The sequence below is a fragment of the Rana temporaria genome, chromosome 9 (genome assembly GCF_905171775.1).
Source record: "Rana temporaria chromosome 9, aRanTem1.1, whole genome shotgun sequence".
NCBI classification, from domain to species: domain Eukaryota; kingdom Metazoa; phylum Chordata; class Amphibia; order Anura; family Ranidae; genus Rana; species Rana temporaria.
Genome location: NC_053497.1, coordinates 128,194,300 through 128,209,781, shown reverse-complemented (window position 1 = coordinate 128,209,781; position 15,482 = coordinate 128,194,300). Strand labels below are relative to the sequence as shown.

General features: G+C 41.8%; 1 protein-coding gene across 5 annotated transcripts in view; it reads right to left on the bottom strand.

Annotated features, from left to right (window-relative positions):
* ABCA2 (ATP binding cassette subfamily A member 2) overlaps positions 1 to 15,482 on the bottom strand; it is a 264,957-nt gene that overhangs the window by 132,716 nt on the left and 116,759 nt on the right. For 4 of the 5 annotated variants that reach the window (XM_040324468.1, XM_040324469.1, XM_040324471.1 and 1 more), the window contains 2 exons: positions 8,847 to 8,849; positions 847 to 958 (listed from right to left, as the gene is read on the bottom strand). In XM_040324468.1, the coding sequence (XP_040180402.1) occupies positions 847 to 958; positions 8,847 to 8,849 (115 nt within the window). The remainder of the gene's footprint in view (positions 1 to 846; positions 959 to 8,846; positions 8,850 to 15,482) is intronic. The other variant, XM_040324470.1, reaches the window with a different exon arrangement.

The window sequence follows — 15,482 nt, the reverse complement described above, 5'->3', positions numbered from 1 at the left end:
CCGGCCAGTCCATGGACCCAGAAGGAAGACAGGCAAAGATGGATGTGGCTCGTGTTTGGACGACGAGGGCTTTGTTCGCAGGTAAATGTCACATAATGTGCTAGTATGGGATGCACACTAACACATTATGCCTTTACTTTGCAGGTAAAAAAAAAGCAAACAAAGCAAAGTTTACTTCCTCTTTAATTCTGGCCTAGACCTGATGGCATCTGCTTGGGGAGCATGTGTTGAAACTAGCTAATTCTTTAGGAGGTAACATTCATCCACCTTACCGCCAGCCAAATTTCTTTAGTTTTGAATAGAGTGGGGAATAGTAAAGCTGGACAGACACTCATGGATTTCTTTTGTTCAGCCTGTGGGCTGAGCAAAAAAAATCTAACAGACTGATCCACCCAAGCTTTATAGTGCAGATGGTTGAATCCCTTTTGTCGACTATTGTATTTTGACAGCCAGCACCCCATAGCTGTCAGAGTACCTGAACAGTGCCTGCAATTGATTGGGTCCAGGCTGTTCGGCTAACAGTTTTCTTCAACAAAAGTCAGTTTTTCAATCAACGTTTGTTGAGCCTGGTGGTGTTGCCATGGGCACGTCTCACATTTCAGACAATTCAACACAAGTCAGCCAAACTTTGAGATGTGTATTGCCGCGTACAAACGATCAGAATTTCCAACAACAAATTGTGACAAGATTGTGACATCCATCCACACCCCCCCCCCCCCTCTTCGAATCACAGAATGCACTCGGTGAAAAGAAAATTCTGATATTTGAGCTTCATCATCAATAACATGAAGTGGTAGTTTGATCAAATTTAAAGGGGTCAAATTTAAAGGGACTGGCTCTACTTACGTGGAGTTGGTGTATTGCAGGAAGCCATACTCATCTCTTTGGCCATCTGGACACAGGGACTGCATAACTGGCAGTATCCCAGCAGAGGTAAGTGGAGCCGCAGTGTAGAAGGCTGAGAAGCAGGGTAGACAAGACAATAAAATCAGTGACTTGAAGACATAAGGTAACAGTTGGGGACAAGAGAAGTGTTCCAGATTATTAAGATAGGAAAAAGGTGAACTCTGTATTGTCCTTAAAAATCACTCCACCTTTCTCTGCAATTCTGACATGGGGAGGCAAGACAGCATATCAAGAAAAAAATATGAAGTACAAATTAAAATTGAATAAAAATATATTTATATTAAGAAGGTAAAATAATATGTTGACCATCTTGTTCCGTTATGCCCGCCCTGTCTTTTGAAGTATCCATTCTGTTTAAAAAAGGGAATGTATAATGCATCTGAATCGGTTATATAACCTTTTTAATGGTATATATGGCTTTTTATGTATTAAAAAAAATAAAACACACACACACAAACATACACACACACAGTGCTACTTGCTTTGCAGCTCCCTTTGTCTAACTGAAATGTTCTACAAAGCCATCATATAGGGAAGGGGTCACTGCCCTGATAAATCGAGTCCTGTTTAAAACAAACATCTATCACCTGAGCTAAAAGGTTGAAATAGCTGAATATGTGTACAGACCTCTAGTACTCCATCTCCTGGCTGGGCGGTACGCTGCATAATATTATTATACTTTTTTATTTTATTTTCCTGACTGAAAAATAAATGGTGTAAAATGTGTAATTTGTTTAGACCTGACCATAATAAAAGAAGATAAGTAGAATAGTATATATTCTATTTGGAGAAACCCTACAACCACTGCAGATACTCACTTCCTACCCCAGCACTAGTATGTACTGCAAATTTATTTTTTATTTATTTTTTACTTTATACAGTATGTGATTCAACATTGAGAGTGGCTGCGCCAGACTTCCAGTTCACCACAACGGTAGATCAATCATTCAGGGGTTTGGTTATGTGAAAGCAAAATATGGCATCCAGAGGGCAGTGGTATGCACCTGAAAGCTCCATATTTGAAATGTGGAGGATGAGTTGTGAGCTCGTAGCAGGTGTGGCCAGGTTACGGTCATTTAAATATTTACATATTCTTAACAAGCTGTGAATAAAATGCCTTAATGACCTATTTAGCTGCAGACACCGTGGACTAATTCATCCGCAGTAGATTTGCTTTTTTCCCACTGTAGCTCAGTTCCCCCCTCTAACAGTAAGTTGGCAGCTTGCCAGCCTCACTTGGAGGCCCTCCTCCAAGTGAAATTAGGAGGAGGGCCAGCATGAATGGGGTGTGCAGATAAGTGGGGTGATATTTTGAAATAGATAGCAAGCCTACTGAATCAGAGGGTCCAGGGCAAATGATGTGTCCTGTAAGGGGTAGTGAAGAGGGGGGACCTTGTCGGAGCTTGTGACACATCAACCCGTTTTCTCCCACCCTCCCTTCCTTGTTTTATTTTGGTTGGTGGGAGCTTCCTGTTTTTGCAGTGCTGGTGGATATATGGTGGGTTTTGGGAGTTTAGTTATTTAGTTGGCCTATTGGTTTTCTGGGTTTGTTAATTATTGTCATGGCAGCGGGGTCTACTGGGTCTTTGAAGGTGGTGCGGTTTCAAAATAGTGGAGAATTATGGGTTGGGCCCATCTATGGTATGGGTGTTTCCTACTAATATGTTGGTAACATCGGAGTTCGAATTAGGTTGTATCTGGTAGTAAGTAAGTGGATAATTAGTCCCCAAGGCGGTTTAATGGAGGCTGGGGGGCTTTATATTGGGTGGTAGATACAACCATTTTTCCAGAATTATATCAACCTTCAAATACCTGGCAGGATTAATCCAATTGTGTTTATTGGTTATGCATTGATTGTAATATATGCATTAAGCTTGTTCTCTTTAGAGCTGTGTTTTATTGTTTTTTGTAATAAAAAGGCTGCTATGGCCATTCGACTCCAAAAATTAATGTGTCGCCTGGTCATTTCCTGGTCATAACCTGAGCCTCAGAACTCTGCAGGTCCCTCAGCCATGTAAACATAGAGCATATGCACAGAAAGGAGGATAGAGCAGAGTGCTGATACTGGACTTGCAATTGCTTCGAGAATTAATTGCTCCACAGTGCCTATAATTACAGAGTCAGAGAGGGTTTATTTAAAGCTTAGTAAGAACATTTGAGTGTCCATAGCCTGGGCACAGCCACACTTGGAAGGCAAGTATTTAAATCTTGTAGTTGGCGACTAGCAAACAAATCTTAATTTCTGATGCGCTAATAAAAACTGGAGTTGAATGGAGATTTTACTTGCTTTTTTTGTTACTTTCTTTTATGTTTAGCAAAGGAAACCAGCATTCTGGTTACTATGGGCAACAAATCCACTTCTGCTCCACATTGCATAACTTAACCCCCATGTTTTATAAATGCGAGTGTTCACCCGTTGATATAGGCAACATGGCACTAACAAAACTACAGTATTTTGCACATGGTAAAATGGATACTTCAAGACGTCATACAGGCAGAATGGAAAAAAAAAAGAAAGCAATACTTTTGTCACAACACTGTCCTGCCTCATACTAGCAGAATTTAGAGTAAAGTGGAGTTCTACTTTAAGATATTGTTATTGACACAGCAATTTAATAAGGAACCTATAAGGGGGCTATTTATAAAGAGGTGCGATCAGAAGTTTACAGATTTTGGACACGCGTTCACTAACCTATTGTATGGGAAAAGTCAACTAACTGGCAAACTAAAAAAATAAAGTTTTACAAAAAGTAAAACTAATACAAAAGTATGCTGAAAGTGCAGCAAAAACAACTAGTCAATTCTTTATAAATAGCCCTCATACTATATGCAAGGAGGATAGATCAGCGATTTTAGAAGAGGAATTACAAAGGATTAAAAAGGAGAAACAACAATACAGGTATAATTAGTACTAGTACAAGTATTGGTCATCTTTCCCCTTCCTACGGGACCGGAGACAAAACATGTAACGGATCTTCTCATGAGCATTAAAGTCTGCCAGCAGAAGGGTTTAAAGACAGGTTAGATGGAATAAGGAACATAAATCCAGATCTCAGCTTTAGTGGCCAAATCCTGGGTAAAACGATCACAGGGAGCATCACAATGGCATCATCTATTCTTAGCGGAGGAGAGGAGTCATTACAGGAAAACAGTAAGATAGCAGAGGAGAAGCCACTGTATACTCATACCGTATACTCATAGAAGAGAAGACAGGAAAGCACAGTATACCCTTATCTGCAAAGGCATTGACCTACATCCAGAAAGGGCTTTACTGTATACAGATACAACATAGGTAGTGAAAAACCCGCCTCTAACACAAAGCAAGCCTCCGCCCCCGCAGAGCACCCTCCAAAGATTTGAATATTGCACCGGTCCAGAGGATCTGTTCTGTGTTAATTAGACAAGGAAAAACATAAGCACCTCCATGTTAGCCAGCCTTTGTGCCTGTTCAGGTCTTTTTGAATACCACTTAGGTACATGTAGTATGCATGTGGATTTTTAGCATTTTAAAAATAAAATAGCTTTATTCAATCATATGAAAAATAACATCTTAAAAGGGCAGAACTCACGTCAGTATAAAAATGAACAATAAGCTTCCATAATACCAACATAATGCCCTTGATTTTTTTTTATATATGAAACCTTGGAATTTAGAGATGGGAAAAAATGTCATTGTATGCAATGCACAGCTGCGTTCTTAACACCTAGATTGATAGGGGTCAATTCATAGAAAATTCACTGTACAAATGTGACAAACATTCCCTGTGCGAAACACTTACACAACTGCAATGAAAAATTGCTGTATTTTCTGTAACTTGATTATTTCCTATTGTCTTAAAGTAGTTGGAAAGGCAGAAGGTCTTTCATCTTAATACATTCTATGCATTAGGATAAAAAACCTGTGCGCAGCAGCTCCCCTCAGCCCCCCTAATACTTACCTTAGCCCATCTCTATACAGCGATGTTGCAGGAGACACTCGGCTGAATGGCAGCAGAGTGCCATTGGCTCCTGCTGCTATCAAAGTCAGTTAACCAATGAGGAGAAAGTGGGGTGGGGCCTAGCCACAGCTCTGTGTCTGAATGGACACACGGAGCTGCGGCTTGGCTCGGGTGCCCCCATAGCAAGGTGCTTGCTGTGGGGACACTCGGCAGGAGGGAGGGGCCAGGAGCTCCAAAGAGGGACCCGAGAAGAGGAGGATCTGGGCTGCTCTGTGCAAAAGCACAGAGCAGGTAAGTATAAAATGTTTATTAATTTTAAACACACAAAAAAATTGACTTTAGTATCACTTTAAGCACCATTTGTGACACTAACTTGTGACAAATGGCTGATCAAGCTCATACCGCACTGTCAACGATACGCGACAATGACACCATCCAGTGGTCATAATAATCGCAATCAGGAAGATACCACATTATGGCTATTCGATGCCACCAATAATAATAGGAATGAATCATACACATTACACAACATTTTCTAGTTTGCATTGTGGTTGAGCGAAGGTTTGTCACATCCATACAGCTATTGTTTTTTTTTTTTATAAATAGACCTCATAGTGTTGTCCCAGGCAGGTTCCAGCTTTGGCCCCAGGCCTGGAAATATAATGAAAAAGTACTTTACCAAATCACATAGTATACAGCCGTGGTCTCTAAACTGTGGCCCTCTACTTGCCATTATCCCGCGCTTGAGGCAATATTTCTACCACTAAGACCAACAATGGGGCAGAATCCTGCCACTGACCCCAACAACTGGGCACTATTCCTTCCACTGACACAAACTATGGGACTATGGGGTATAATTCATGCCACTGACACCAACAATTAGGCACTATTCCTCCTACTGACACCAACAATTTCTCTACCTAATACCAAAGATCGGGCATTGTGTACTCCCACTGGGCACAGTCCAGCCCCCCAAAGTCTGAAGGACGGTAAACTCACCCTTTCCTTCAAATGTTTGGAGACCCCTGATATACAGGATTTGGTGGGGTTCTACATCAAAATCTATCTATACCCTTTAGGGAAGTGTGATGAAACCTCTGCAATATGAGGGAAACCATTTCTTAGACCACTGTCTCGAAAACAGGTAACCCCATTGGAAAATTTCCTCCCATTCCGATGACACATGTACAGTTTTGGTACATCAGCTGAACAAAAAGTGACAGGACAAAGAAAGCTAAAAGGAGTTCCAACGGTATTCTTACACTGTCCAAAACTACGGGGGGAAAAAAGCTGGCTAGAGATGTACTTTAAATGCACTGCATACAGGAATCTGTCATCAGATTACTCAATATTATTGCTTCATAGTCAATATGACAAGAAGAGATGACGTGTGGTTTATTATGTGTACAAAAGGCGAGGTTTGTGGTTTTGTTTGGACCATAGCACATAGCACAGAGACAGCTTGACACGGAACGAAAAGGTTAGAGGAGACAACATTAACATAGGCTGCTACACACACAGTTTTAACCAGTAAACCACTGGACCACTTACAGACTGCAGCATGCGATGTGGAGTCAGACGGTGATGAGGAATGAAAACAAAAAAAAAAACATGGAAAAAAAAAAGGAAAAAATAAAATAAATATTCAAATCATAAACATTTAATGACAGATAAAAAATGATTTGTTTTCAGTGGTACATGCCATGGATTTAAGGGAGGGTGGCAACCTGTGGCTTGCATGGGTGTAAAGAGCAGTGATGATCAGTAGCAACCAATCAGTGATACATTTTGTATATTTCAGGCGCTGAACGCTGACTGCTGATTGGTTGCTAAGGGTTATTGCCCATTTCTGGAACCTGAGTTTCTCGGAGACCTACAAGCAGATTCTCCTTTCCTGATTCTAGTACAGCATGGGAAACTTAAAGTGGATGCTAAATGGTTGCTAATCAGGTTTTTTTTTCTTTTTACACACTCTGGGGGGAAAACTGGTGCAACTGTGCATAGTAACCAATCAGCTTCTAACTTCAGCTTGCTCAATTAATTACTTTAAGACCGCCCCACGACTGTACGTGATTTTGTGCACAGAGTCGGGGGGCGTGCACTAGGGTGACCACATTTCCAAACTACAATTCAGGGACACCCCCCTTCCCAAAAATCAGCTTGTGCTGTAACGAATCACAGCACAGTGATTGGACACAAGAGGTGGGATTTATGATTTCTCCAATAACAAACAGGGGGTGGGGATTGTGCTCCTCCAGGCATTCCCAGCCAGGACAAGTCCTGTCAGTGAGTAAAGCGGTCATGTGGCAGCCTTTTTTGGGGGATACAGATTGGCTGGGGTGTGGCGGTGTCCGTTTTATTCTGGGACACTGTATTGTGCTGTAATGAAGGTGCCTGCAAAATGCGGGACTGTTCCAGGCAATCCGGGACACGTGGTCACCCTAGCGTGTGTCGTGTATACACCGCTCCTAAAGCACTGCAAAGATGCTGCTCACAGGAATTTTTTTGATGTCTTGCCAGCGCACCACTCCAGTGTGAAAGCCCTTGGGCTTTTACATTGGAGTGACATGAGAGGCGCTTTACAGGTGCTATTTTTAGCGCTATAGCGCCTCAGTGTGAAAGGGGTCCAAAGCCTAGAAGCTGATTCGTTACTATGCACCAGTTTTAGTAAATATGCCCCACTGAATCACAAGGCCAAAAGATGACCAGGGGCCCAAAATGTTTAGGGTGGCAAATGTTTGAAATTATATAAGTGACTCTGCTACTTTGGCCTACACCCTTTTCAGCATATATGCCCTATAAATCTCACGCGGGTGATATCACTGCAATTTAATTCTTGGTCTGTCTAGTTCGATGTAAACTGAATTGAGAGTATAAAGTAAAACTAAAGGCAGCACTTTTTTCCCATTTTGGATAGATAAAAGTAAGGGGAGATTTTCCTTCACTTTCTGTCTTATAGCCAAAAACAGAAAGTCAGAAAAAATATCTCCAAAGTAAGGGAATGCCTGGTTGACACCAGGGTCGCCAGAACTAGATTGGAAGATTTATCTTCTATTCCTGTTCTGAAGAAAACTCAAAATTTGGGATTTTCTTTCACTTTCATGAGAAAGGTAAACTGGACAAAAAGAGTGAATCTCCTAATTCCTTTACCCTCTATCCCAAACTAAAAAAGTTTTGCCTTTAGTTATACTTTAAGCAGACACTCACACTACATGGTCATTGGTGAATATAAAGCTAAACTTACTGTATGTTACAATATGACTGTTCAACCTCCATTAGACCTACCAATAACCACCAAGTAAAAGGGTCTGCCAAATGAGATACAAATACAAAAAATTGTTTAGGTAGGCACCAACATTTTGAAATTAGGGCTCCCTCTTTTTCTTCACTGGATATAAAAGAAAAGAATTAGGCTACATTCATACATTTAGCATACTGTATACCTATAGAAAAGAAAATGTATTACAATTGGCATTCAAAGAAAAACTTTAACTTTGCACTGGTGTTGAGATAAAATTTAAGAGATTAAATTTTTAAGCTGCTAGATAATGATTATCAGTCGCTCACTGTCATGTTTGGTCATAGCACCACATCCCTCATTTATTTAAAATAATTTTCCAAAAACACCCACAAAATATTAAAAACAGACTTGATATCATAATTTTCCATTACAGACAACCAACTGCAACACAGAACCCCCTCAATACCTCCATCCCCAAACATATACACCATAACATTATGACCACCCACCACCAGTGGCGTCGTTATTGTGGTACAGCCCGCACCGGGTGACACCCGCCAGAGGGGTGACACCGGGGCCGCTGCTACACACTGTACTATATTACTTGCAGCGGAGTTGTCCGAGCAGAGCACCCAGCTGTGCAGGGGAGGCTGAGTAACACTCCCCCTTCAGGTTAAGCTGTCCCTCTGGGATCTCCAATATCTCCCGAGGCAGCCGGGGGGTGGAGCTGGGGGTGTGGCTGCCTCCTTTACTCCTCCCACAGACTCCTTCACTCCTTCACTGGCAGATCCCGCAGCTGAAAAAGAAAAAGGCGAGGACACAGCAGCCCTGGGTGTCTTCATATGCAGGCATTCTGTAAATGATTGAGCACACTGTCACTAAAACCTGCCCTTTACCACTTAAATCTGCCCTATAACCACCTCATCCTGCCCTATACCACCCTAAACTGCCCTATAACTACCCTAAACTGCCCTATAACTACCCTAAACTGCCCTTTAGAACCCTAACCTGCCCTATACACCCCAATCTGCCCTATACCACCCTAACCTGCTTTATACCACCCTGTACTACCCCAATATGCCACTATACCACCCTAGCCTGCCACTAGGCCACCTTATACTACCCTAACCTCACACTATATCATCCTATATTATCATTTACAGGGGCCGGTTTGGGGTGCACCCTGTGACCATGCATTGCCTGCAGGGCGCTGTGCAGCCTAGACAGGAGGGGGAGGGGTTTAAACCATGTTTTAACACACCAGGTGATACCAACCCTAGTGATGTCACTGCCCACCATAACCAATCAAGTAAAGGACTCCATTAAACCTCAGAAGGTATGCTGTGGTATCTAGTACCAAGCCATGTAAGTTGCAAGGGGTTACCACTGACCATGTTCAATTGGATTGAGATCTGGAGAATTTGGAGGTCAAGTCAAAACCTTGAGATTGTTGTGTTCCTCAAAGCCATTCTTGAGTTCATCACAGCAGGCCACCTTCTTCCATTGTTTAGTGGTCCAGTTTTGATGCTCACATGCCCATTGTAGTCACTTTTGGCTGTGGATACGGGTCAGCAGCCCCATATGCAACAAAACGATGCATCAAGTGTTTTGAAACCTTTCTGACTAAACCAGCATTAATGTTTTCAGCTACAGTAGCTCTTCTTTTGGATCAGACTAAACAGGCCAGCCTCTGCTCCCTACATGCATCAATGAGCTTTGGCCAACTATGTTCCTGACATCAGTTTTTCTGCTTTGGACCACTTTTGATTGGCCCTGACCACTGCAGGCCAGGAACATCCCACAAAAGCTGCAGTTTTGAAGATTCTCTGGTCCAGCCATCACAATTTGGCCCTTGTCAAAGTCACTCAAATCCTTACGCTTGCCCATTTTTTCTGCTTTTAACACATCAACTTCAGGAGCGACATGTTCATATATGTTCAATATATCCCATCCATTTTCAGATACCATTGTAATTAGATAATCAGTGTTATTCACTTTACCTGTCAGGGCGGCTGAGCTGTGCATAATCATATATATATACAGTGCCTTGCGAAAGTATTCGGCCCCCTTGAACTTTGTTACCTTTTTCCACATTTCAGGCTTCAAACATAAAGATATAAAACTGTAATTTTTTTTGAAGAATCAACAACAAGTGGGACACAATCATTAAGTGGAACGAAATTTATTGGATATTTCAAACTTTTTTAACAAATAAAAAACTGAAAAATTGGGCGTGCAAAATTATTCAGCCCCTTTACTTTCAGTGCAGCAAACTCTCTCCAGAAGTTCAGTGAGGATCTCTGAATGATCCAATGTTGACCTAAATGACTAATGATGATAAATAGAATCCACCTGTGTGTAATAAAGTCTCTGTATAAATGCACCTGCACTGTGATAGTCTCAGAGGTATGTTTAAAGCGCAGAGAGCATCATGAAGAACAAGGAACACACCAGGCAGGTCCGAGATACTGTTGTGGAGAAGTTTAAAGCCGGATTTGGATACAAAAAGATTTCCCAAGCTTTAAACATCCCAAGGAGCACTGTGCAAGCGATAATATTGAAATGGAAGGAGTATCAGACCACTGCAAATCTACAAAGACCTGGCCGTCCCTCTAAACTTTCAGCTCATACAAGGAGAAGACTGATCAGAGATGCAGCCAAGAGGCCCATGATCACTCTGGATGAACTGCAGAGATCTACAGCTGAGGTGGGAGAATCTGTCCATAGGACAACAATCAGTCGTATACTGCACAAATCTGGCCGTTATAAAAGAGTGGCAAGAAGAAAGCCATTTCTTAAAAGATATCCATAAAAAGTGTTGTTTAAAGTTTGCCACAAGCCACCTGGGAGACACACCAAACATGTGGAAGAAGGTGCTCTGGTCAGATGAAACCAAAATCTAACTTTTTGGCAACAATGCAAAACGTTTGGCGTAAAAGCAACACAGCTCATCACCCTGAACACACCATCCCCACTGTCAAACATGGTGGTGGCAGCATCATGGTTTGGGCCTGCTGTTCTGCAGGGACAGGGAAGATGGTTAAAATTGATGGGAATATGGATGGAGCCAAATACAGGACCATTCTGGAAAAAAACCTGATGGAGTCTGCAAAAGACCTGAGATTGGGACGGAGATTTGTCTTCCAACAAGACAATGATCCAAAACATAAAGCAACATCTACAATGGGATGGTTCACAAATAAACATATCCAGGTGTTAGGATGACCAAGTCAAAGTCCAGACCTGAATCCAATCGAGAATCTGTGGAAAGAACTGAAAACTGCTGTTCACAAACGCTCTCCATCCAACCTCACTGAGCTCGAGCGGTTTTGCAAGGAGGAATGGGCAAGAATTTCAGTCTCTCAATGTGCAAAACTGATAGAGACATACCCCAAGCGACTTACAGCTGTAATCGCAGCAAAAGGTGGCGCTACAAAGTATTAACTTAAGGGGGCTGAATAATTTTGCACGCCCAATTTTTCAGTTTTTCATTTGTTAAAAAAGTTGGAAATATCCAATAAATTTTGTTCCACTTCATGATTGTGTCCCACTTGTTGATTCTTCAAAAAAAATTACAGTTTTATATCTTCATGTTTGAAGCCTGAAATGTGGCAAAAGGTCGCAAAGTTCAAGGGGGCCGAATACTTTCGCAAGGCACTATATATATATATATATATATATATATATATATATATTTATATATATATATATATATATATATATATATATATATGTACATGCATACATACATACACACAGTAATACCTCGCAGCTAACAAGCGTTTTGCAATATAAGCTATTATTTTTTTAAATCCTGACTCGTTTTGTGAGTGTTGTCTCGCAAAACGAGCAGGACTCAAGCCTTTGTGTTGTGCAGTACCGCATTTGGACAGAGGTGCGGGGGCGCCAGTGACACTCTCAGACGTTCGTATTGCACTCGGAAATACTCTGTTCCAGAGTGTTTCTGAGTGCATCCAAGCAGTCTTCAAGTATTTGAGTCTCTCCGGCGCCCCACCTCTGGCCACATGCAGTACTGCATACAATAGAATTCAATGTGGAACGAATTATCTTTGTTTCCATTGACTTCTATGGGGAAACTCGCTTTGATACGGGGAAACTCGCTTTGATATGTGAGTGCTTTGGATTATAAGCATTCTCCTGGAACGGATTATGCTTGTAAACCAAGGTTCCTCTGCATATATATATATATATATATATATATACACATATATATATACATACATACATACATACACACACACACACACACACACACACACACGATTGTGCACTTCCGGGTAGGGTGGTGCGCTGCTCCTCTTTTGATTTGTTACAGCAGAAGCTGATCAGTGAGTGCCATCCAATGAATGTCTGTGGGCACCCTCCAATCATGCGGAAGAGACATAGGACAGAGCTCTACCTTTGTAAACAGAGCAGAGCTCCATTCTGACAGGTGGAAAGTGATGCAAAGAAAGCAGGGAAAGAAAATCCATAATTTTCCTTAGTAAAAACACTGGCTAGGCACACATTTAGCCCTTTGATTGCCATAGATGTTTAACCCCTTCCCAGCCAATGTCATTAGTATAGTAACAGTGCATATTTTTATCACTGATCACTGTATTAGTGTCACTGTTTCCCACAGTGTCAGGTGATCGTTGCATTACTGTAAGAAATCTCCCATAGGACGTTGGGTTGAAAGACGGGTTGAGAAGCAAAAAGAAAGATTTTAGTATGAGTACAATGCATATATACAATATAAAAACACATACTATATTTCTCATCCACTAGAACACTTTGTAACAAATTGTAAAGAAGTAGAGATCAAACTTTACTGTGGAGATCAAGGCCAAACCCTGGTAACCGGAGGAAAGTAGGGGTATCTTTAAAGGAAATCTGAAGCCAATTGAGGAAGCCAAGGTTGTTTTAATATTAAATCTACAATATGGTAAAATAGAATATTGTCAACAAATGACATTTTTTTAGTCAAGTCTCCCGGACAATCAGGAAAGTATCGGACATTAAGGACAACCAAAAAAAGATCTTTAATCAAATCTGCAGACTGTTACGCTGTAAACAATACTCCAAGTAAACATAACTGCTCATTATTATTTGCTTTATTGTATCTAAAATAAAAAATTGTAGATTCACTTGTGTTCCATGAACAAAGATTTGCTTCTTGTTTATATATTCAGAGCATATGCTGTTCATAAAGGGCCTTTAATAAAATGTTAAAGTAACGAGAGGCAATGAGTCATCTAATTCCAGATCATATTATATTTTACTCAATCCGTAACTTACTTATATTGGGAATTACCTGACAAGTTTAAAGCAATATTCCCTATGGTGAATTATATATATTTAGTCTCAGTAATAAACTATTAGTGATCATCAAGTCAGGACAGAAACAGTGACTCACTGATCATATGGCACTTGTGTATTGTAATCCAATGCAGGCTGGTAAAAGAAAGGAACGCATAATGGATGCTTAAACAATCTTCATACCGATTTACAATGTGTAGGGAAAATAAGTTGTAGTACTTGATCCAGGAACATACCAGGCCACAATCCCATCCAATACAGGGGAGGAGGAGCCTGTCACCTCCAGCTAAGCAGAGGGCGTCTCCCCACCTTCCTTGTGTAGCCCCCACAAGATTGGCATCCTGGTCCAGCATGAGACATCACATCCAGTGCGTGAATTAGGGTTGCTGCATGTCCAGGATTCACCCGGACAGTCAGGGTTTTGAATCATGTGTCCGGGTTTCAGGCGGACACATTATTCAGACAGGGCTGTGGCCCCCAAAGTAACCAAGATAGTCACATACAAATCTGTTGCCATCCGGGAACTGTGGGGGCAGTTTGACATAACTGGGGGTGGGGCGATGGTGTTAGCAAGAGCAATTTTGCCAAATGCACTGTTGGCCACGGCGCACTACATGTGCTGCATTACTACTGTACTGGGGCCACCCAAGCGTGTTCCAGGTCTTTTATAATACTATAGTGTATAATGCGAGAAAAAAAATGTTGCCCTTCACCGCTAAAGTGTTCGGGTTTGGCTTGAAGGAAAGATGGTATCCTTAGCGTGCATGCACCCATGTATGGGCAGAGGGACTTGTGCCTGTACCCATATACCAGGGTAAGAGATGAGATTTATACCAGAGGGTGTTTACTTTCCACAACAGAGGGCGGCAGTGCAAACTATTCCTTAGAGGGATTCCTTGTAATAATACCAATGGAAAAAGAGGGAAAGAGGTAACACACCTCAGGACTTTTAAGGTGTCAAATCAAGAAAATATGAAACAATTACAAATAGATAAAATTAAATATTTTAGTACAACAATAAAACATAAGAGATTTTTATCCTTATTAAAATCATTTGATCTATTTAAGGCATATACACACTACCACTCGACATGTTTTGCTTTACAGAGTCAAGGACATTGATGACAAATATATAACTGCATACGTGACAATATATTATATTGTGTGCTGCACTTTGCCCAGAAGGAGGACACAAGTCTGCATTAGTTCACAGTTCCCCAACCTCTAACAATCTCCCACACTGCCCTCCCCCAACCTGCCACCATGCTTTCCAACCTCCCACATTGCCCCCCAGGCCCCTGCAGAGCCTCCTGCCCCCCCCCCCATAGCACCCACAGTCACTAACAGTGTCCCTCACTGCCCCCTACCTCCCACCATGTTCTCCAAACTCCCACAGTGCTCTCTGACCTGCAGTGCCCGCAGCTCTCTACAGAGCCTCCAGCTCCCCCATAGAGCTCCCAACCTACTATCAGTGTCCCATACTGTTCTTCAACCTTCCACAGTGCCCACCACCCACGTAAAGGGCCTCCAGCCCCCCAGAAACCTCATCTCTTAAAAGGGCCACCAAGTCTGCTGTAGAGTACGCTAACCCCCCTCCGGAACCCAAACTTCCCCCAAGGTGACACCAAGCCCCATTAAGATTCCTCCAGCATTTCAATATGTTATTTGTATTGCCATACTATTGTGGGGCTATACATTTTTATAGACATTGAAGTATTCACTTTGTGGAGAAATATATGAAGACACGCACACTGGCAGACAGTGCACTATGGCATCTTTACAAAATGCTTCCTGGGGGGGACGGTGTAAAACTGGACAGAGAAGAAGCATAGACCACCATTGCTGGAAAATCTTTACCACAATACTAGTTTTGTCTTGTTGTTAAGGTGGCCCAATGACTCCCATATTTTGACTTCCCATCCTGGAAGATCTATGTAGATTAGGAGTCCTGACTTCTCCCGTCTTGCTAGTTGTAGACGTGTTCTGGCTCAGTTACTCAACGTTTTAAGGCCAGAGAAAGCCAGGCAACTAGCAAAGTCTAAAGTCAGTAATGGCGGCCTCTCAGTATGTGGTTTCTT